This window comes from Xyrauchen texanus, chromosome 37, assembly GCF_025860055.1.
Source record: "Xyrauchen texanus isolate HMW12.3.18 chromosome 37, RBS_HiC_50CHRs, whole genome shotgun sequence".
NCBI classification, from domain to species: domain Eukaryota; kingdom Metazoa; phylum Chordata; class Actinopteri; order Cypriniformes; family Catostomidae; genus Xyrauchen; species Xyrauchen texanus.
The window spans coordinates 7,836,592-7,860,433 of NC_068312.1; the positions used below are offsets into that span (position 1 = coordinate 7,836,592).

Genomic DNA, 23,842 nt, shown 5'->3' on the forward strand with positions numbered 1-23,842 from the left:
CGTCTACATTAGCCAATCAATCTCCGTGCCTCTACTTTAGTTTCATTTGTGCCGAGGTTTGGACCAATCAGGGCACGTTTCTTCCTTGGAGGGAGGCGCTTTCATTGGCCAAAGCTTCATTGGCGTAACCAAGAAACTGTGCGTCATCGTTGCTGTTACGAAAGGGGGAGTACGACGAGTAGAACAGGTCGGTTGCTAATACTGATGCAAAACTAGTTTCATTATTGTTTTTACACAGTTATCTACATATATTCTGAAATTAATCGTAAATATTCCATATTCGTTTCCATGCACATGGTTAGTCTTCGCAACTTGCATTGTTTTTTCTTTGCTAGAAAGCTAGCGTCAGCTCTGTTAGCTAACGGAAGCTAATAGCCTTGATAAGCTCTCATCTACTGCATTTATCATGTTCATATTTTAATTATTTAGTTTTATTTCTTAACAAGGAGGCATTTTAAACCCCATAAATTGCAATGTACTGTTTAAAATTGTATTTAGGTGTTGTACGGTAATTAGCTATCTAGCTGTAGCTTCCTGAAACCATCTATTGTTTATTGGCCAGTTAGGAAACCGATCCACTACAGGAAGATAGTGAGCAGCGAGTTCACTTGAGAGTTTTGCTGTGTCTCAAATCAAAGTGAGCTCCATAACGAGCCAGTATGTTTAGGCATAGACTTCGTCGAAAGGTGCCCCAAAGGTGCCCCTTCGTCGTGGTGCCCCAAAAGTATGTACCTCAAAGGATTTATGGACACACTAAGTGTTGGTTTGTTTTTCAACGCTTTACCAGACAGTCAGTATTAGTTAATAATTGTAGGTTAACTGTAAGGTTTTTTTGTTTTTGTATTGAAGAATCACTTTGATTTCTACTTTTGTGATATAGCCTATAGTTTTTTTTTTTTTTACCCCTTCCCCCCAATTACCACTCCTTAGGTCCTGGTGGTGGTGGCGGTGAGGTTACTCTCCTCAATCCGGGTGGCAGAGGACTAGTCTCAGTTGCCTCCACTTCTGAGACTGTCAATCCACACATTTGATCCACAATCCACTCATTGTGCAGGACACCACAGAGACTCCCTGCATGTGGAGGCTCATGCCCACAATGCCTATAGATTTCTTAATGTTACTTATAGGCCTACAAAGATCTGATACACATAATTAGGGCCCTTAGGAGTTTACCTAATATATTACTCCTTATTATCCTGTAGTCATGAGTGTGCTCGATGGACAAGAGCACTGTTTATTTCGATGAGAAAAATAATATTATAATACACTAAGCTTGGGACTAGTATCCTTATCTGGTTAAATACAATTTTAATTTTTTCATTTGTATTTTTCCTCAGGCATTCATTAGGACAGAGAGAGCTGTTCATCTTCACTCACTGTAGATAGATAATGGAGCCAGAAAACGACTTGCATGAAGAGGAGACCACATTCAGCAACAAAGATAGTAACGGTAAGATTTAATGAGTTTATGGTCAACATGAATTTAAAATTGACCTAATTTAGTTTTGTAATACACGTTTTCTGGTCTAATCGTGCACACGTAATTTTTCTTGTTGAATTCTTTGCTCCACTCTGAAATACTGCACATTACATATACTATGTAGTTGCGAATGCGTTGTGAATGTTTACCTGAAGAAGGACTGCTTTCTTTGAAGTGAATCTGAAATTCACGATATGCTAATTAGAGTGTCCATTTGTGGTTGTACTAATTTTCACCTTTATTTCCACTCAGGTAAGCGTTCTGCTGAAGACATGGAGGAGGACAAGCCCTATAAACGGTCCAGAAATTCAGATGATATGGTAGAGCTCAGAATCCTGCTACAGAGCAAAGTAAGCCCCTAAATATTCTGTCACCATTGGGGTTTGTTTCTCCAACTGTATCTCAATGCTGATTGGTCCTCTCTTCAGAATGCCGGAGCAGTGATTGGAAAGGGTGGGAAGAATATTAAAGCTCTGCGCACAGATGTGAGTACTCTTCTGTTTGGCTTGCGCGTTCTCACTTATCTGTAATACTAGGTTACTTTGGCATCAAACGGTAATATCTTTGAGAACCAACAATATTTTTACACTCGTCTTTGTCCTAGAGAAAATGCATTTTCTGCAACTGAGTTGTATGTTGTTTGGAAAGTAGTGCTTTTATATCATAGTAAGAGTCCTTTGCAATGAAGTACATACCCCTTGTTCTACTGTGCTCTTTAATTAATCACAGAGTATATCAAATGTGCCAATCATTGATACAGGCTGAAATAGTATTATTTGGCCTAATACATATTCTCATAATCTCTGTTCATCTCCTGTCCTCCATTCTCCTCCAACATTATGAGATTTGAAAATCCAACTGAAAGTTTTTCCAATTAAAAAATGTATTCCTCTTCCACTCCCTCTCCCCTTTTCCTTGTTTATTTTTTCTGTCCATTTTTGGCCAATTCCCATATTCTGGATCGACTTGTACCGCCCACCTGCATTGCCGCCTGAACTCCTGACTCCCTGGTTGGCCACACCAATAATCCCGCCCTTCCTAATGGGCGGCTTACTTGATTGACATCTGTGTGCTTGATTGCGCTGGGTGCTTGGCCCCGCCCCCTGCAGTACAATGCCACTGTGTCAGTCCCAGACAGCAGTGGGCCCGAGCGGTACGTGCCACTCAGATACTCCAAACCTCCAAGTCATATCAGCACTGTTACTACCAATATCAGAACTGTTTTAGCATCCTTAATGTACAAAATACTGCCATAAAAAAACCTCAGTGTGATGCTGTCATGACTATCAATATTTTGAAATACTGTGATGCTATATTAAAATGCCTTTTCTGTCATATAAGGAAGCCCTCTCCCACCCTGTCTCCCTCTCCGTCCACTCTAAAACAAGAAATTTTATTTTTTTGAACCTCTGGGAAATTTACTTCCTCCCATTTAAAGTTTTCTTGTTAATACTAAGATAAATTAAGTTATTGGGGGTGAAGGGTCAGCGCAAATATATACATTTTCTCCCTTTTTTGTTTGTTGTATTGTTTTACAATGATATTTGACTTGTTCTGGTCCCCCAAGAAGCTCTGTTCACTGAATCATCTTTGCACTGCTACTTCCATTCCGTTCATCTGTCTCAGCTCTTTCTATCTCCTCTGTAGTGGATTAGGAACAACTCCTTCATGTTCATCTCTTCCATGTGCTCTCTCTCTCTGTGTGTGCACTTTGTCACCCCTCTGTCACATTTAAGGGTTAGTTCACCCGAAAATATAAAAATTCTCTTTTCACCCCTCATGTCATTCCAAACCCGTTTGACTCCCTTTTTCTTCTCTTCCATGGAACACTAAAGGAAATGTACTTTAAGGCAGAATGTTAAATACTAGCTGGATTTCCATCCAAATGTTTTGCATTGTTTATGTGCATTTCTGAAAATTGGACTACAGAAAATACGAGTCGTTTCGCATTTGCATCCACTACGTCAGACGCATTATCTTGAGGAAGTCGCCTTGTCATCATGGAGCAGCTGAATAACCTCCTTGCTTTGGGGCGAGTTCTATTTGCAGGATTTGAGCAATTGTACCTTGTTTAATTAAATGCTGACAGAAGACGTCACAGAGCAAGAGTAATATCTGATATAATGAGGGCTAAATTGTACGCCGCTAGCCTCCGCATACCAGGGAGCGCCCGCAACTGTTTTTGCGGATTGTGAGGACCCTCTTTAATGACCAGCTGTGAGTTAAACGCTTCCGAATGCCAAGAAATATATTTGAAGAGTTGTATGCCACGGTCTGTCATTTTGTTGAGCCAGTCTCATCAAGCTTATGGCACACTCAAACACAAGCACGGATGGACAAAACATGTCCTCCTTTTGCAAATAAACCATTTCTATCATCTTGATGTGCATTTTAACTAATTCAAATCTCTAGAAAATCTATCTTCTCCTAGTGCATTTAATTTTAAGTGAATTTTTAAGTTTATTCGCATATCAAGCGTTTCCATTCAGGATTTCTTACGTGCAGTTTCAAAATGTAGATGGAAACCCAGCTACTGACAGCCTCGGTCACCAATCTGAGAGGCTTTTTTTGTTCCAAGGAACAGAAGTCATTTGGGTTTGAATAGACATGAGGGCAAGTAAATGATGACGGGGTTTTCTTTTTTGGGTGTATATTCCTTAATTCCCTGGCATCCCTCTTTCTCACTATATGTCTGAACTTCCCTGTATCTTGACATTTCAGCAACTGGAAGGAGCTTCAGTTTGTTTTTCTGTGTTTTTTCACTCCCCTTTGATATAAACTACATGACACTCTTTGGGATCAGTTTGTTCCCTCTCTTTAAATCAACAAACAGAAACGCTGAGTGTTTTCTTCAAGCTGTTTGAATGTCTAATATCGTCTTTTCTTGTGGAATGCAATTCGTTGCTTTGGCAGAATCCTAAGCATCAGCGCCGATATTCCCACAGTAGCTGGGATATTGCTGAAGATCATACCGACTCTGGAAGAGGTGAGTTTTCATAAATTTGGAATATGAGATAGGAGGATGGGTGGGCAGTTGATTAGTGTTTTTTTTTGCTTGGAATAAAGATCACAATAATTTTTTACGATTTTGAAGAAATAGTTTTTTATTTTAGTGATTTACAAAACCTGAGCATTAAATAACAGAGTAACATTCAATTTAATAATGGTTCTAACAAAATATTAGTCTCTGCTTTTAGTCTATTAAGAAAAATGCAATAAACCAAAAGAAGGAAGTGTAAGTTGTAAATCAAAAACATATATCAATGTCCCACAAGAGGGTGCAACAAAAATATTGTAAACCAAAGAGCACTGTTATTGCAAAAAAAAAAATCCTGAAAATCCCCATTCATATTCTAACTTGAAAAGTGAAGTAAAAAGCAGTCCTCATGCCTCCATGCAACATGCTTAAGGCACATTCATGCATATGAGCAGGGACGCTGGGCATCTTTCTTTTGGTGTTTTTCAGAGTCAGTAGAACGTCTCTTTAGTGTCCTAAGTTTTATAACTGCGACCTTAATTGCCTACCGTCTGTAAGCTGTTTGTGTCTTAATGGCCTTTCCACAGGTGCAATTTAATTTGGATTTTTATTATTTTTTTATTTTAAAATACAGTGTCCTGAAAAAGTTTATTTTTTGCTGAGTTTATATATATATATATATATATATATCTATCTATATCGATCAGCCACACCATTAAAACCATATTAAAGCCTAATATTGTGTTGGTCCCCCTCATGTCACCAAAACACCGCCAACCCGCATCTCAAAATAGCATTCTGAGCTACACAATATTAGACCGGTGGTTTTAGTGTTGAGGCTGATTGGTGTATTTACAAAAAAAAAAGTAAATCTAATGCAAAATAAAACTACTAAAATGATTGGCAATGTTTACCGTGTGATTATTAGATGTACATTAATACTACTTTGATGCTGTCAGAATGTCTGAATGCCCATAACTGATATTGGGCTGTATTTACACGTCGCACAGATCAAACATTTTGAGAGAAACCATTTTTGTCCCATCTGCTTATACATTAACAACTGTGTTTACCTTAATATTCTGTTAAGAAGGGCATTTTGACACAAAAGCATTTGGCTGTTCACGCACACAACTGCATTTATCATGGGACATGAGTGCACAGGCAAACATACTCATACGAGTGTTTGAAAGTAGCCAGCTGAAGTCAAACAGTGCGTAGCTACCGAATTGAGTCACGCTTTAAAAATGCATCTCAAAGCAAATTCCAAAATTCTATTTGACCGCATAACATAGGCATGGAACAAGAACGTTAACATACAGGTGAAACTCGAAAAATTAGAATATCGTGCAAAAGTTCATTAATTTCAGTAATTCAACTTAAAAGGTAAAACTAATATATTATATAGACTCATTACAAGCAAAGTAAGATATTTCAAGCCTTTATTTGATATAATTTTGATGATTATGGCTTACAGCTTATGAAAACCCCAAATTCAGAATCTCAGAAAATTAGAATATTACATGAAATCAAAAAAAAAAAAGGATTTTAAATACAGAAATGTCGGACCTCTGAAAAGTATAATCATGCATATGTACTCAGTACTTGGTTTGGGCCCCTTTTGCATTAATTACTGCCTCAATGCGGCGTGGCATGGATGCTATCAGCCTGTGGCACTGCTGAGGTGTTATGGAAGACCAAGATGCTTCAATAGCGGCCTTCAGCTCTTCTGCATTGTTTGGTCTCATGTCTCTCATCTTTCTCTTGGCAATGCCCCATAGATTCTCTATGGGGTTCAGGTCAGGCGAGTTTGCTGGCCAATCAAGCACAGTAATACCATGGTCATTGAACCAGGTTTTGGTATTTTGGCAGTGTGGGCAGGTGCCAAGTCCTGCTGGAAAATGAAGTCAGCATCTCCATAAAGCTTGTCTGCTGAAGGATGCATGAAGTGCTCTAAAATGTCCCGGTAGACGGTTGCGTTGACTCTGGACTTAATAAAGCACAGTGGACCAAAGTCCTCTTTTCGGATGAGAGCAAATTTTGCATCTCATTTGGAAACCAAGGTCCCAGAGTCTGGAGGAAGAATGGAGAGGCACACAATCCAAGATGCTTGAAGTCCAGTGTGAAGTTTCCACAGTCTGTGTTGGTTTGGGGAGCCATGTCATCGGCTGGTGTTGGTCCACTGTGCTTTATTAAGTCCAGAGTCAACGCAGCCGTCTACCGGTATATATATACTATATAACTATATAATATATTAGTTTCACCTTTTAAGTTGAATTACTGAAATTAATGAACTTTTGCACGATATTCTAATTTTTCGAGTTTCACCTGCACATAGCTGAATCGTTGTCATTTAGGAATAAGATTGTGCATATCTAGTTGGAATTATAAATTGTTTGCAATTTCTGAGTCAGTAGATTTGAGTGTGTGTGTGATTCGAGTTTTAATCCAGGGACTGCTGATTGACTCCAGCTAGGTCTTCTGAGCAACCAAATTGGCCAAATAGTCACATGGAGTAACCTCCTCATGGTCGCTATAGTGTGGTTCTCTCTCCCTGTGGAGCACGTGGTGAGTTGTACGTGGATGCCACGGAGAATTGATGGTTTCAGGTGTGGAGGCAACTGACATTCATCTTCCACCACCCAGACTGAGGCGTCACTACGCCACCATGAGGACTTGGAGCGCATTTGGAATTAAGCGTTCCAAATTGGGGAGAGAGAAAAAATAGCACCTGGTTTAACTACATTTTTAAAAATTGATGATATATAGTCACCAAAAAGGAAGACTAAAATACAAAATGTGAATGTGGATCAGGAAATTTGGGATGGAGGGGTTCACTTTATAATACCGCTAATCAAAGTCAACTAAAAAGAAAAGCCTTGTTTGGATAAAAAAAAAAACGATACTAAGTAAATAAAATAGTATTATTTATTTTTAATGCATTTGTTCCATTGTGATTTTTGAGCTTTTTAAGTTTTCTTAGTTATTACAGAAATATCGTTATTAAAGTTTTAAAAGTATTGTGATAAAAATATTTAATAATAGCACTCAACCCTAGATGCATGATATTTGAATGTTAAAATGTGATTCTCTTTTCTGACTGGTTGGAGCAGTATCAGCATCATAAAGGGGTGGACTTTGACTGTGAGCTGAGGCTGCTCATTCATCAGAGTCTAGCCGGAAGCATCATTGGTGTGAAGGGAGCCAAGATTAAGGAACTCCGTGAGGTAAGATGCCAGTACAAGAATTTTCACAATGCAATTAATTTCCTGCAGTGGTCACTTTTAGTTTTGACATTTTCTCAGACAATGCATAGCTAAACTGTCAATTATTCTATTGCAGAGCACCCAGACCACCATCAAGCTATTCCAGGAGTGCTGTCCTCAGTCCACTGACCGTGTGGTGCTCATTGGAGGCAAAGCAGAGCGAGTGGTGCAGTGCATTAAGACCATGCTCGAGCTTATTGTAGAGGTCAGATGAACAACATTTGGAATGGAATACTAGTGTACTGTATAAAGTACAGTTTAGAGTGTGCACTAGGGGTTGCATGACTAATGATTTTTAATTGTCAACCTTTACATAGATGTATTTAAAAAAAATTATGTAGCTGTATGTCATCAGACATTGGTTGCCATGGAAACATGCATACTAGTTTGACACTTGAGGGGAATTTAATGACAGATTGTCCGAGCATTGTTTTGTATGTGAACGGATGGGATGAAATAAATAACAACCATAAAGTGATCTCCTCTTAAACAACTTTTTATTAGAAGTATGCCACAATATGTAGGCATTCTTCTAGCTGTAACGTAGGTAAAAGTTAACATAACTTAGCCTAGACTTCCTGTAGCTGCAGGTGGTTCCCCGTCATCTTTTCAGATGGTTTTAGGCAGACATGCGCTGTTGCATGCAGACGAAAATGGGAATGCATTCCGTCATGTCAGTGGACTCCAACTTGAAGCACTTTTCAGTGTTTCCCCACAGGATTTGTGAGACTGCGGTGGGTGGACCCCGAACCCTCTAGGGGGGTCCGGGAGCATGGTCCGGCGTAAGAAACTTTTGTATGTTTAAAGTTGAATGCGTCAATCTTGTGTGCTTTGACTGCAAAATTAAGAGGCTAAATCTATAAAGAACTTTGTGCTCTTGTAAACAATTTTGTGCTCTAGGTGTAACTTAATCATAAACACATTGGTTGCATAGATATGAATGGTCATGACATGGCAAAAAAAAGTCACCCCACAAAGCATGGTAAATGAGGCAGAGTTTCACAAATGGTCAAAACACAAAACTAACTAGAGCAATCATTTGAACCATCAAAGAAATAAAGCAAAAGTGGTTACATGTGTTGAACTGTTTTATGTTTTAGAAAATAAAAAATACACTGGATGAGGAGAGCACATAGCCTTTTCCCTGTTTAGCTTTGTAGTAGAAAAATGTTGGTGGTCGAACCAAATATATTTGGGAAGTATTCCATCAGGTCATCAGACTCCAACTTAAGTGCTTGACTGTTGCAACCGTCACTGAATCGTGTTCCTGAAGGAGCCAAAGAAATAGAGATTGCATGAGGAAAGGCATTGGGAAGCAGGAGACTAATATTGATAGAAAATAAAAACATCACCCATGCCTCCCGAACCTCTGTCCATCATTATTATCATCAATTCAGTGCAATAACAGACATGAGCTTGTCTTTTATGTTGTTTGACATGTAGTCACAAATTAACTCTCCCTTTGCTATGTGCGCAAGTTCGTGAATTAATTTCGGGATTGTAGTTTTAGTCTGGGACAATGGTCATTTGGTTGATGCATTCAGTCTGCGATCAGTTCTGTAGTGTGAGCTTGGCTTTTAGTATATGCATCTGACTGTTTGTTTTTAACATATCACTCTGTCTTTTGCATGCACATTAGAGCTACTGTGCTGCCACTGTTTGATTTTAAATCCGAATCGATTCTGAATTTTTCAGAACCATTCGAGAGAACCACGATGCATCTGAGAAGCAATGTTTTTTTTCTCTCACCCTTACTATATACAGCAGAAATGGTAATAGTATGCTATTCTGAAATACTTCTCTCTCTCTCTCTCCAGGCTCCCATTAAAGGTCGTGCTCAGCAGTACGACCCCAACTTCTACGATGAGACATATGACTACGGTGGCTTCAGCACGATGTATGAAGAACGGGGGCGTCGGCCAGTTGGAGGCTTCACTTCGAGGGGGCGTGGAGGTGGGTTTGACCGTATGCCCCCCAGTGGAGGTCGCGGTGGCCACCATATGCCACCGAACCGGAGAGACTATGATGACATGAGTCCACGCAGGGGCCCCCCTCCACATCAAAGAGGAGGGAGAGGAGGGGGCCGCCCCCCACGTAACATGGGAGGACCTTCCCATCATAGGAGAGGGTGAGCCACATTTTCATCTACTATTCCTTTAAAAAGAGGTACATTAACTAGCAGGGATGTAAACTACTCACCTTTCAGCGAAATTCACAGTTTTAAAACCCAAATTGGTCACTTTTGTAATTCGTGCAAGTCCAAAGAGTTTAGGACTCCCTCGTGATTCCTTACAGCAGAGACCAGTCGCTTGCTTGAAAACAGCAGTCCTACCGAGGTAGATCACTTGATTACAGCTACGACCGATCGCGTGCTTAGCTACAGCAGTGTGCACACACTGATTTTGTGTCTGACAGGAATGAAGCATGAAGGGCTGTGAAGAAGCAGCACTTGCGAAATCTCTCATTTATAAACAAACTGAATCACTTGGTATGTGTACTAACCGACTGAATGAGAGGGGCATGTTGTTTGTTCACTTTGGCATCGGTACGTGAGTCTAACTTGTTCATGAAGGAGAGAAAGTGGCGGAAGAGCTAGTAATGTGTAAAAGTGACTGATGTTTATACACGCTTGGGAACTTTCACGACTCATATCAGCACTGATGAATACATTGAAGTCTATGTAGTGACGCGTCACCGCAGTCTCTGCTCCAACTTTACACAATTGTGTAAAGGGATCAATGGAACGGAGGTGGCGAGAACCGGCTTTTCAATATAAATAATATTTTAATGAGAAACTTAAAAGACAACATAAACACACACATGACGGACATGTCCGTAAACGATCTCTCTCTCCCGCACGACACCCTGCAGTCGACCTTTATACCTTGGAGGCTTGATTAGCCTAATACGGGACTGGGTGTGTATGATCACGAAAACATTTTCACAAAAGTTTTTGCCTCACAAATTATGTCTTTGAGAGTACAAAGCAACAAGAACAATTTAAAAACTATCCAAAAGTATGAAGAGATATTGAATGTCTCATTTCTTTTAATAAATATTACCTTCTTGTTTATAAGAATCCAGAGATCCCAGTTATTGAACTACAGTAATTACATTCACCAAGAAAACGCTAAGACCTTAACGACATAAGACATAAACGAGTCCTCTTTTTACTTTCTGCAATCAAAGCAATTACCATTTTTTTCTCTTCCAATTAGGCCTACATGTTTTCATTGCACATCTCCCAGTTTCTTGTTAAGGAAACTCGTAAAATCACCCACGTGATGCTTTTTGCAACGCTTGTCATGCAGAGGGAAAAGCTCTGTTTTACGCTGTCGTTGAGCAGTGTTGACAATGCGACAAGTCTGGTGGAAGCTGCTCTACGATGATATGCTTTCATTGTAATGTCTTTCTCAGAAAATACTTTCTCAGCAGTTTAAATACTGTAGGAAAGTTATTGATCTGGTTTTTTATAATGCTTAATTATTCTACTGAAGTCATTGTAGACATGCAAATTGTAATAAAGAAGGTAAGGACACTATTAAAACTGACTATTTTTGTTGTCTTTTTGGATGAAAAGTCATGCTCAGCAGTTCACAAACTGAAGAACAATTTTAGATCTGCTTTGTTATTATAATGCTTAAACACTATAAAGTCTCTTGGCAGATTTCGGTCATTAAGAACTCAATGATTCAATGACTCGCTCATAGCACTGAAGACTCATTTTTCGCCACCTAGTGACATCTATAGAATGGATTACTGAAGTGATCGGTTAATAAATCTGAACAAATTTCTGAAACGGAAGCAAGACACCAAAAATACCCTTTAATTTTGCAGCTAATTCTGCTCAAGTTTGCAGTTAATTTGCTATACTTAAATCATTAAAATGGCTGGAATTGGTGCTTTTAATTTATTCTTTACAAAAATATCACTGTAAAAAGACATATGTGGATCAGTGATTCTCTCACCTTTTTTTGCCTCATAAATTTGCATCCCTGAACAAGGGTTAGAAAGGTACTATAGCAACCACCCAGAAGATTTAAGCAACCACATAGAAATGGCCTGGTATATGCCATTCATTTTCACCATTCATATTAATTGATATTCATGAATTAATTGAGTCTTAATGTTGGATGGCAATATATGTCTTTTTATAGGGATGACCAATACTCCTACAGCTCCCAGCGTGGCCAAATGGATGAGAGACGACAGTAAGTTCTTCATCTGGATCAATGTAGTTTTGGGGTTTATCATTTGTTTTTCTTCAAAAGGTTCAAAGTTTTTGCTGCTTTTGTGTTTGCTTAATTTCTAATAGATGGACAACATATCAAATGTTATGCCTTTTTTATGACACTGTTTTCTTCATATTTATTTGTACCTTTTAAACATAACTATTTTCTCTCATAAAAAGTACTGTGAAAAAGAATGGCATTTAGCAGCAGTCATGTTACATTATAATTTGTTATTGTCAGTTAATCGTTGCTTGTCATATTTGCATTGCAGTAATTGTTTGCCTTTCCTTTTTTCAGTGGAGAAAGGAGAGGACGCAGTGATCGTTATGGAGGCAACATGGTTAGTACGCAGTGTTACACATGTCCTGCAGGCAGTTTGCTTGCATTATAAGTACAATTTTGTAATCAAGGTTTCTTTAGATGAGATTATGCAAAAAAATCTGCAATTTTCCCGGCTTGTATAGCTAATGCGCATGCGCGTCCTCAAGTTGATTGACAGGTAATGTCTGTATCTAAAAAGTGATTGGCTTTTTTACATGTAGGGTGGGACTTCCTCTTCTACATCCATTGGGCATTCCAATTTCTCCCATTCATTTTAATAGAAGTAACCCATCTCTGCTAACTAGGACTTAGGACTGACTGAATAGCTAGGGACTCCTTGAATGATTTCTGTGTAAATTGTCTGAAAACATTGTGTTTGTGTGTAAATATAATTCTTATGGTCTGTTCTCTCTTGTGTTTCAGGATGATGGATATGGTAGGTTTTTGTTTAAATCTTTGTCTTTCCTAATTTTATTTGTGAGATTTAAAGGAGAGCTTTTAGCTGCTCTCTTTAAGAGTAGTGGTACTGGTACTGTAATTTATTTCCCCCAAAACAGACAATAATTCATCTTGGGATTCCTATCATTCTGGTAAGTGTCCTAGCCTGTAATCAAGGCATAAGAAAGTTCACCCTCTGAATCTCAAATTATCATCGATTTCACTTCACATTCTCGTTTCACTGATGCTCAGGTGGAAGGGGTAGTGATATTGGAGGCCCTGTTATAACCACACAAGTGACAATCCCCAAAGATGTGAGTACAGTGATCCATACATTCTGGCCATGTGATGCTGTCCTAATGCCAAGTCCCTACTTCTAAATCACATTCGTTGAACTCGCCCTGCTGTGATTCTCAGTTGGCAGGATCCATCATTGGTAAAGGGGGTCAGAGGATCAAGCAGATTCGTCATGAGTCTGGAGCGTCAATCAAAATCGATGAGCCCCTGCAGGGTTCTGAAGACCGCATCATCACCATCACAGGAACCCAAGACCAGATCCAGAATGCTCAGTACCTGTTACAGAACAGGTATGATACAAACTTGCTGTCTACTCAAACATGAAGGGTACTTTCACTTGGCCATTGTGTTCTTACTGATCACCAATGAAACTATTTGACACACAACGACTTTTCTACCACAATTGTTGAAGCAATTGCAACTGCTTCCCATTTTTAACTCAATCATACTTTCATATAGTGCCGGTCAGGATTTATATTTTGCAGATGCGTTTAAGGAGCCACGTGTGAATGAAATGTGTAATCTGATCAAGACGCCTAAATAGGCCCTTGAGTTCATGCAGTTAAATTTCAATGTTGCTTGTACTGCAGCATAATGGCTTGTCTGCTCTCCCACTTTGTCTTTCCAGTGCTCTACACCTCTTGGGCCGCCAGAGCTAACCAGCCACCTTCCTCAGGATATCCATCCAATTGAAGCTTGAGTCCTCGCCACCATATGATAGATTACACATTACAAATCCTCCTCGCCTGTTACCTAGAATCCCTCATAGAATACAAGCCCGAGCCCTCTGGTTGTCTTCGATTGTGGGTTTTGTGGGGTTGTTTTTGTTTTTCTTCCTTTTTTTATATATATATATGAATCTTAATTTTATATGGGTCAACTTTCATGTACTTCACATAAACTCCTTGCATCGGGTAAGCAGATAGCTGCTTTTCAACTGGATGTTTGTTTTGATTTGATATTGGAGTTCTTTTTTGTTAGGATGATTGTTGTGTGAGTAATTAAATGTATTTTCCATCATTTAAAAAGCTCACTCCAAAATTTACACATGTACATGCAGGAGTTTGAAATTCATTCTTTAGTGCTAATTTTCTTGTTTTCCAGAGAGCTCAAAAACAGAATTGAGTAAAATAGGGAATGACATGTAAATATCCATTGGAAAATGATTACTATGGACAAAAGAAAATGAAAGAGTCTCTTCCATGTGTGTGCTGGTTTCCCCTCAGAAATACAGAGAAGATTTTCACCAGGTACTGAAGCCTTGCAGTACTACTTTGTACATCTTTTCTCCCGTCTGTTGCTCTGTTTTTAAAATCTAGTGATTTAAGGAATTTGCTCTACCTCTGGAATTTTTGTAGGTCTGCCATCCAAATGAATGCCCACAAAAAGTCTGATTTTTAAAAAGAGAGGATAAAAAATATTTGAAGTTCTTTTAGACTGTGTTTGCATCAGAGCAGGACAATAATTCTCACTCCCCCTTTCCTTTTTGTTTTATTTTTTTTTTACGCAAACTGTCACTAACTTTCAACCAGACACATTTGTAGAGTTTGTCATTTGTCTGAAATAAAGGACATGCCATTTTTTCCCAGCGTGATGGTCTATAATTGTCTATAAGCTTCACTTGATTCTGCAAAGCACTCTCCGTCATTATCTTTGTTAGTGTTTCCATCCGTTTTGTTTTTAATTTTACGAGCAATTTAGTTGTATTTAGGTTTCTCTCATCTCACTTTGTAAGTCAAAAAGTAATGTATGATGTATTTAAACCATTGTGAAATATCATTAAAAAATGTTTATACATTTAAAGTAATATACTGGGTTCAGTACAAGTTGAGCTCAATCGACAGCATTTGTGGCATGTAGTTTATCACAAAAGATAATTTCGACTCGTCCCTTTAATTTAAAATAAAAACTCAAGGTTACAGTGAGGCACTTGGAATGGAAGTGAATGGGATACATTTTTGGAGGGTTTAAACAGAAATGTGAAGCTTATTTTGTAAAAACACAATTATTCTGTTTAAACTTGTGTATTATTTGAGCTTGTCGTGGCAACGAAGTTGTAAAATTTGCTATCTTTACACAGAAAAGGTTATTTTATTATTTCACACTAAAATCATCATGTGGAAACAGGCTTACAGTCTACTGCCATTTGCACATGCTACTGAAAGTTGGCACATTCATTTTTAAACAACGCTTTGGCATAGTAAGGTAAACTTAAATGCATGCAAAGAATGCTGCATTGACCCAAAATTAATAAACTCCCATTTAGTCTTTAGTTGAGCTTTAAAGAAATACTGGATACAAAAACTGAAAACAGATTAACAACAGAATTGCATGTGCCGCTGAATTTAGTGGTATGTATGGTTGTTAGTGGCACAAGCCGTTTCTGGATCCATACAGTATGAAAGTTTCATTAGTCCTTCTTTAAAGCTCAACTAGTGACTACATAGTTTATTAAATACATTTGGTCAATACTGCATTCTTAGCATGCATTTTTGTTTTGTCTGGTTAAAATCCATTAAGAACGTTGGCAGGATAGTGGCATGTTTTAAGATTTCTGAGCTAGACCATGATCTTAACCAATGCTTTATAATTTACAACCTTACCCATCAGAAGTGTAGGGTTACAGAATCAGAGGGCAGTCAACCCAAACATACGTCACACTGTACCCACTACATCCTTGCAGCACTTGGACACAATAACCTGTTATTGTGTGATAAAAAGAAGAGTTTAAAGTGAATTACCTTAAAATCTTGGGTGGTTTATAATGAACAAGTCCTATTCTTGGTCCACTTTCTAGAAACCGAATACATGACAGTTCACCAGTGATGCACTTTAATGACTTTATCCAGTGTCTTCATGTTCTATGAGGCAAATTGTTAAAGGTTAATGAACTTACAGATTTATTATTCAAATGATACACATTAAATAATTAGTTAAAGTGTATTAACATTCACCTGCTTTTACATGAACATGCAATAGAATATGCAATAGACAAGTAATATAACCAAAAAATCCATGAACTACTCTGGTATGTCTTTCTAAAAGCCCCAACATATAATAATTTTTGATTCTTGGTCAAAACAAAAACAACATAAGAGCCAGACTAAACTATACACCATACATTTCAACCCCAATTGTAATATCACAATATTTTACACTTATCACAGAATGAAGTGATCCCCAGCCAGGCTCAGGGCTCTCATGCTGACTGACACATCAAGGCAAGAATCCACAGTGCCTTCAGGTTTAATGTCATTTAAAGAATAAAGAATGAATTAAGTATTACCACGAAATACTCTTATAAAATATGTCACTTTAAATTTACAACCATAAAAAATGTTTAGCAATACACGATCAACGCGATAAGTTTCAAGTGAGGATATTTTGTTTTGTTTTATTTTCTCCTGAATTTGGAATGCCCAATTCCCAATGTGCTCAAGTCCTTGTGGTGGCATAGTGAAATGTCTTAATTACAATTACAACATTATAGCAACCACAAGGAGATTACCCAATGTGACTCCTAAGCAACCAAATTGGCCCAGTTGCTAGGGAGAGTGGGGTGTGTGGTGAGTTGTGCATGGATGCTGCAGAGAATAGAGTGAAGTCTCCACGTGCGCTACGTCTCCCCAGTAACGTGCTCAATTAGCCACGTGATAAAATGCACAGATTGATGGTCTCAGACTTGGAGGCAACTGAGATTGTCCTCTGCCACCAGGAATGAGACGAGTCAATACGCCACCACGAGGATTTAGAGCGCATTGGGAATTGGGCATTCCAAATTGGGGAGAAAAAAAATAATAATAAATAATTTCTGGGAGATAATGGGTACACTACACATCCAGCGATATTTATTAATTTAGCTACTAGCTAACCCTATTGTTAAAACATTTTCTACCACGTCAGTACAAACATTGTACTGCATGTGTTCGTAATTTTATTTTTTACAGCACCGTAATGTTTTGTTTATGTGCTGCCGACTCCTCAAGTGTGTCTTTAGAGGAACGCTTTCCAAAACGGATTATCGATGGTATCAAAATGTCATGTAAATATGTAAATGTCATGATTACTAACATCCGACAGAGGGAGTGTTACAGTGCAGATAAAGTGAAACAGCCTAAGCTCGACTCAGGTAGTAAATTCATATTTTCTCCGTGAATATATTGAACACACTAGAGCTTTTATGAAAATAACTTATTTGAAACAACGGTTGTTAATATGTGACACATCTTGCCTCATAAATCGATCGTATTTATGTTCAGGGCTGTTCATTCACCTCAAATATTTGTACACTTGTTTTTCAGTTAACTTCTTGCCTAGTGCTCTTACATTTGGCATTATAATGATCCAAGAGGATTAAATGAAAAATATTTTGTATCTGTACATCTGCAATTCTATCACATTGATGCACACGATGCAAAATACTGCCAATGGCCACATTTTTGCACTTTGATCAACGGAAATGATCACCTGAGTGTGCACCACTCTCGGTGTGTGATAACTTCAAAAGGAAAGTTTAGAGAGGCTATTAACTGACAGACGAGGTGGAATCGTGCAAAGTATGCTTTGCAACCATCTACCAATTTTTCTGAAAGTATAAATACCCTTTTAGTTACTGATTATCTTGTAGCTTGTTACACAAATCGCGGAGCTCTGCTTGACGGACGTTGTCTGCAATTGGTGAGGTAACACGCGTATAAATAGTCATTTTAACTCTGCTATACACAGTGTATTTAATACATTTAATAACTATTACAAGTTCTCGGTGAATTATTCAGACTGAATGGTCATATTGTCGTTATCACATGTTACTTTTCAAAGCGGTGGCGGAATGGACCAATCACAGTCGGTTATGAATGTTGAAGTTTCATAATTTTGTGGCGTTTATAGGGGCAGATTTTCATTAGTATTTCAGATGCGCATATTTAAAATGAATAGATTTAAACAAATATACTTTCTTGTGTACACATGTCTCTAATGAGACAAACGTTCTGAGATTTAATTGCGGTTAATTGAGAATTCGTCTCTGTAAGGATTATAATTCTACACAGCCGTAGCAGAGCATACCAATGAGTCTACAAGGTTAGCAAAACAATGCATAATGAAGCGGTAGCGAGGAGATCAGAGGCCGTTTGATTTTATTTATTTCTAATTTTTTTAATGCAAGTCTATGGAGGAGATGTGTGCTAAATAAATAGCTTTTGTGAGGAAACGGCGCATAACTTAAGAAATTTCCAGCATATCCGCTAAACTTCAACATGTTGTACGGTAAACTGTCCGTTTGGAATAAACTATGTGTGGAGTTTACTATGTATGAAGACGCGGACAATTTTGCGACAGGTAGGCGTCGGGTTACGGCTCTCCCCATTAATCTTTATATTATCCGCAAACGGTAACTCACTGTCGTAACACTAGTTGACCGGTGCTCTCTCTCCTTTTAAAAACTTCGAGTTTGTATATAAGATCTCTGGACGTAGTGCAACTAGCTTCCTGTAGTAGTCTGCTTCTGTAGCTATCATGGGAATGCTTGACAATATCAATTGAATGACTTTTCAGTAAGTTCAAGTTTGTAAAACTAATCTTGGTGGTATGACAGGTGGTAGACGTACTGTTTCTGCAGTATACATACCGTGCACTTTATGCACATTTTTAGTATGCATGGAATACAGATGATTTAACAATTCTCACTGTTTTTAACACTTCTTGTTGCATACTGCATACTGTTCCATGTACTGTTTAAAAAGGTAGGCAGTTTACAGCATATAGTAAGTATGAAGTAAGTAGTATGCTACTATACCATTCTGATTATAGCGATAGTAGTGCAATATTTCTTCCCAAGCAGTGAGCAATGGAGGAGCCGCTGTCCCCTCGAGAGTCTGGTCAGTTTGTGGCAGAGCACAGTTGTGATGTCTTCGTGGATGAAGAGGGTGTTAAACACGTGGCACAGATGATCTATGAGCTCCGCCACAGTGAAGAGTTTACGGCCAGTGGCTGGAAGGCAATGAATCCACTGGCTCCTCCACCGGACTCAGACGAGGCCATCAATTGGGTGTTTGTGACGGACACCATGAACTTTTCCTTCTGGCCGGACAGAGAGGAAGAACAATGTGAGGTCACATGCAGGGGAAGCACCTATCGAGGGTACATGTCTCTCTGTGCAGCTGTCACCAGAGCTATGGATGAAGGTGACTACACACATGTGAATTTATGTTTACATCTGTCTTTCAATTTTGAATCCCAAATTGTCAATGTGAACACAGACTTTTTAACCCCTGATAAATGTTGCAAGCCCTTTCCGCTATTAATCATGTGCAAGATGTGAATTATAAACAGGGGCATTTCTAGGGTCAGTGGAAATTTGGGGCTTAGTCCAGTCCTCTGTCGATATGTATGGGGCCATCCTATGATGAAATATTGGAATATTATACACTTTATAACAAAAGTTTAAATGTTACATCTGTGAGGTGTCATTTATATAGTAAATATACAAATATTACTGAAACTAAAACTACTAACATCTTGTCTCGGCTTCAGATACGCTTGAAGATCAGAAATTGCATGCTTTCAACTGTCTGGTACTGGAAGTAAAAAATGTAAAAGAAATTCCCCATGGAACAAATGAGCTCAAAGGTTGTTCATTGAGGCTATATGCCTTTGTTTAAGCCATCAGTCTGCATTATTTCAACTTCATTGTTTAAAAATCGTGTTTAATAGTGGAATTCCTGGTGAACAACTACACTACCCGTGGTCCAGCAGAGAAAGATCAACCAATCAGAAAACAAAGCATGCACTGTGAATTATGCATTCGAGTCGGTCTCCCTACAGCCTCAAACTACTTGTATATTTGTATTTATTGGAATATTTCACAATAAACATACACTTTAGGTGTTATCAATAGTTTTATATATTTCCATTCTTTTTTATTCTATTACGTCATTAGCGGTGCTTCATAAGATTGTAGTTAATGCCCTCGTGAAAAATGTTAAGTACACACTATTGTACCTTTTGTCTTTTTGTACGATTTTCAAATTTGTTTTGCTCCAAAACAGAGTTTGTAATGTTGTGATTCACCTCAGAGCTGGTTGGTTTGATTCAAGGCTAAGAACTCTTCACAAATTATTTTATGAAAAGCCTATGGGAAAAATACACAACCCAAATGGCTAAAAACATGGGCGGGTACTGTCCTTGATTCGTTGGATGCTTTTAGTTAGTTTAGAAGATAGCATGCTGTAAATAGGCTAAAATAGTTACTTATTAGGAAAAAATAGTTTGCCAAAGTTTGCAAGGTTTATTGCATTGTGCAAAAAAACAAATGTCCTGGCTCATAACTTAAAGTTTGCAAATTCCTCGAGCACATCAGTATATATTACTCTTTGTTTTCAGGGTTTTCTGGTGCATCCAACGATTATACATATCGGTAATAGTCAGAATGTTAATTCTTGAGAACCACAATGGAAATTTTACTAGTGATATCAGTAAATATATTTGCACTAGAATTTTCTCTTTTAATTTTTGTGGTAATTTCAGCTAGTAAAAAACGATTAATTATTGATATCTGTAACTACATTTTCACTAGTAACATTTCACAATTATTTGTCATTCACTGATTTTTAACTTTAATTCATTTATTACTATTTGAAATTCCAATTTCAAATATCAGTTATGTTAAATATACATTTTAATATAAATTATTACATTGTTAGTACAGTTAACACAGTTCAATGGAAAGGAGGAGGCGAGAACCAGCTTGACAATATAAAAAGCTGCCCGTAACTCACTCTCTCTCTGTCACACTGCCGTCTCCGGTCACCTTTATCCCTCTCAGTCTTCATCAGCCTAATTAGTCCTACATCCACCCTGCCACATTCCTCCCATGGCAGGTCATCTTCATCTTCCTGGATCAGGGAGAGGACAAGTTTCCGGTACTTGTACGCCATAACGGCAATGGTACCAAATTAAAACACTAATTTAAAAAGAGAGGAAAAAGGCCAACATGGATCGGCAGTGGGAGAGAGATAGAGAGAAGAAAAAATAAATAAATAATTTACTCACCGGTTCTCCGATACACCATAGACTGGTCCTCGGCCACTCCTCCACCCTCTAGTGGACGACAGCCGTGCCTCCCCAGGTGGATCGGAGGCAGTCCTCCGGCCCCTGGCGGACGGAACAGCCCGCCGTGTTCCGATGGACAGAAGGGGTCTCCCCCGCCCCTGGCAGCGGTCCTCCAGTTCCAGGTGGTCGACCAGGTGCCACACTTGCGGTTGGCGGTCTCAGACCCCGGCGCGTTTCAGCGGCTTGTTGGGTCTCCTTCAGCGGCTTGTTGGGTCTCTGGCAGCAGCCCTGACCGCTCCAGGCGGTCGGTTAGGAGCCCCTCCTCCCCTCATAGTCAGCGGCTGTTCCTCCTCTCTCAGGCGCTGGGCTTGATGGATTTCAAATATCAATAAACTAAAGAGTAATTAAAGATATCTTAAATGGCTTTCATACTAATTGCAGTTACATTAAATATATCTGAAATGAACATTGCCACTAGTGAAAACCAAATTCCAGATATAACTAATAAGCATTTATTTTTTTTAATTCAATTGTTGATATCATTAATAGATATTTGCATTAGTAAAAATGCATTGATATAAAAAAATATTATTTTTAAAGTAAACAACTGATATGGGTATTTGGAATTTCAACTAGTAAGAAATTAATTATAGATATCTGCAATTGTGTTCTGAACAGGTGTGAATGACATACGGTTTTAAAATTCTACTAGTTAAAATGCAGTTACAAATATTTTACTTGTTGAAATTCCATTTTTGATATCAAGAATGGGTATTTCCACAAGTAATTATGTAATTTTTATTTCAAGAGTGAATGTTTTTTCTAGTGCGAACGTACTGTAATTATTGATTTTTAAAAAAATCTACACTAGTACTAATTTCATTGCTGATATCAAGAATTAGCATTTTATCTAGTGGAAAATGAATTATAGATTTCTATACATGTAATTCACATATTACGACTGATTAAATGTCAATTCGGCTTGCCGAAATTCAAAATTAAACTCTTTATTGTAGGAGTGCCCATCACAAGCCCCGCCTACTTCTCTCAGATCAGTGAGGCCGAGTTGGCGCGTGTCCTACGTTCAGACAGCGCAACAGCAATGCCCATGCTGAAAGAGCGTCACCAGGCTCTAACTGAAGCTGGACGAGTGCTCATGGAGCAAGGCGGATCTTTCCGCAAATTCATGAGTCATTGTGAGAATGATGCTGAGAAGATGATGAAGTATATTGTGCAGAATATACCATCATACAGAGATGAAGCCACCTACGAGGTAAAAGATTCACATCACAGAATAAAGAAATTGGTGTCAAATGGTACAATTTCAAACCATTTGAAGCCATTTTAGGAATGCATTCAAAAGAGAATTATAATAATTTTTATCATTTAACAAGGCATTCTCATTGCTTCTAAAAAGTCTTGTAATATACATGACTAGTCTCAATTTATGTGCATTTGATGTGTTGATATCGTAGGGTAAGCGGATTTCATTTTACAAGAGGGCTCAAATCCTTGTGGCAGACTTCTGGGGCATCATGGATGCCCGAAGGGAGGGGAACATCCCTAACCTTGACTACCTGACCATGTTCGCCGACTACAGAGTACCACAAGGCCTTGTATACCTTGGGGCTTTACGCTACTCTGATGCCCTCATGGAGGCATTGAAGAATGGTTTGTTGTGTCTTATCTTGTGCAGAATGATATTCTTCTCAGTTTTGTTCTTGTAATGTTAATTATTAAATGCTGCACTTTTTTTCCTTTCACAGGTGAATTGTTGTGCTCAGGTGAGCGGCGAGAGGTGGAGATCAGGGGTTGCTCCATTTGGTGTGTGGAGAGAATCAGACAGCATCTGTGGAAGCTTGTGGAAGAAAGAGATGGGAAGAGCTGTCACATCAATTCGGCTCTTATTGACTTTTATCTGTGGCCATATGCTAAAAAACATCACAAAGAAATGGCACACATTCCTATACATCACACACGCTGTGTCTACTATTGACAACATGAATCATAGATCCATGTCTTTATCCAAGTTTATATTTTGACTTCATGCTGTTTATACCTTTGAATAAAGTTATAAAGAGTGGGTGGTATATAATTATTTCTTTGTTATCAAGAAAAAAACGGAATATTTTTTTTTTTATATAAATAGTTTTATAAGAATGAGGAGAAGAAAGAAGAAGCCTGCCTTTGAGTTACACATGTCTCAAACTTGAAAATTAAAATGAAAATAATAAATTAATAATAATAAAAACGAGTTGAATGTGTTTCTGTGAGGAAAATACAGGGTAAAATCACAAAGACAGATACATATACAAATCCCGGATCATTCAAAAACAATGTATAAGGGATAAGGAAAAATACATTCGCATTTCATGTTCCATGGCTTAAATTATTAGTTTTACTCCCTATGCCTTTTGAAACTACAGTAGGGTTCGTACATTTCTTATAAAAACGCTTTTGACCGCTACTGTTTATAGAAACAACATAAGCAGAAAGACAATTAGCACGAACTGGCTATATACATGTAGGCGGTGATTAGCGGCTTTGATTATAATTATATTTGTAGTTCTAACTCTTGACCTTTTTTTTTTTTTAATTGTTATTAAAGTTCCTCTGTTTTATAGCGTTATTATTATTCATACGTCAAAAATTCAGATCTGACCGCTGTTGAAGCATGTCACGTGCTACCTGTAACCTTTGTTTGCACTGAGCAGTATGGACTAATCAGACTCGTTTGTGATTACTTGATGGCGATCTTTATTAGCGATTAATAGAGATTGAG

General features: G+C 38.2%; 2 protein-coding genes and 1 long non-coding RNA gene across 9 annotated transcripts; 2 read left to right on the plus strand and 1 right to left on the minus strand.

Annotated features, from left to right (window-relative positions):
* Positions 1–129: 129 nt before the first annotated feature.
* hnrnpk (heterogeneous nuclear ribonucleoprotein K) lies at positions 130–14,616 on the plus strand. Of its 2 annotated transcripts, XM_052108405.1 has the most exons (15): positions 130–187; positions 1,338–1,450; positions 1,733–1,830; positions 1,909–1,965; positions 2,590–2,633; positions 4,394–4,466; positions 7,571–7,684; positions 7,800–7,928; positions 9,541–9,851; positions 11,881–11,934; positions 12,253–12,295; positions 12,700–12,712; positions 12,967–13,028; positions 13,132–13,301; positions 13,640–14,616. In XM_052108405.1, exons 2-15 carry the CDS (start codon positions 1,390–1,392, stop codon positions 13,668–13,670), a joined length of 1,260 nt encoding a protein of 419 aa, XP_051964365.1. In that variant the 5' UTR covers positions 130–187; positions 1,338–1,389; the 3' UTR covers positions 13,671–14,616. The 2 variants fall into 2 exon arrangements, 1 of the variants encoding a protein (XP_051964365.1); XR_007968893.1 differs by lacking the exon at positions 13,640–14,616 and having other exon boundaries at positions 12,700–12,866; positions 13,132–13,217.
* Positions 7,938–18,898, minus strand: LOC127630698 (uncharacterized). Its single transcript, XR_007968894.1, has 3 exons — positions 18,806–18,898; positions 15,753–15,872; positions 7,938–8,990 (listed from the first exon to the last, which is right to left on the minus strand). It is a non-coding gene; the product is annotated as an uncharacterized LOC127630698 (long non-coding RNA).
* qng1 (Q-nucleotide N-glycosylase 1) lies at positions 17,093–23,258 on the plus strand. Of its 6 annotated transcripts, none has more exons than XM_052108407.1 (5): positions 17,093–17,140; positions 18,848–19,193; positions 22,077–22,333; positions 22,536–22,731; positions 22,827–23,258. In XM_052108407.1, the coding sequence occupies exons 2-5, from the start codon at positions 18,857–18,859 to the stop codon at positions 23,054–23,056; spliced, it is 1,020 nt and encodes a 339-aa protein (XP_051964367.1). In that variant the 5' UTR covers positions 17,093–17,140; positions 18,848–18,856; the 3' UTR covers positions 23,057–23,258. The 6 variants fall into 6 exon arrangements, with proteins under 6 accessions (XP_051964367.1, XP_051964368.1, XP_051964372.1 ...); XM_052108408.1 differs by having other exon boundaries at positions 17,099–17,140; positions 18,851–19,193; XM_052108412.1 differs by lacking the exon at positions 17,093–17,140 and adding an exon at positions 17,550–17,567 and having other exon boundaries at positions 18,851–19,193.
* The last annotated feature ends 584 nt before the right edge of the window (positions 23,259–23,842 follow it).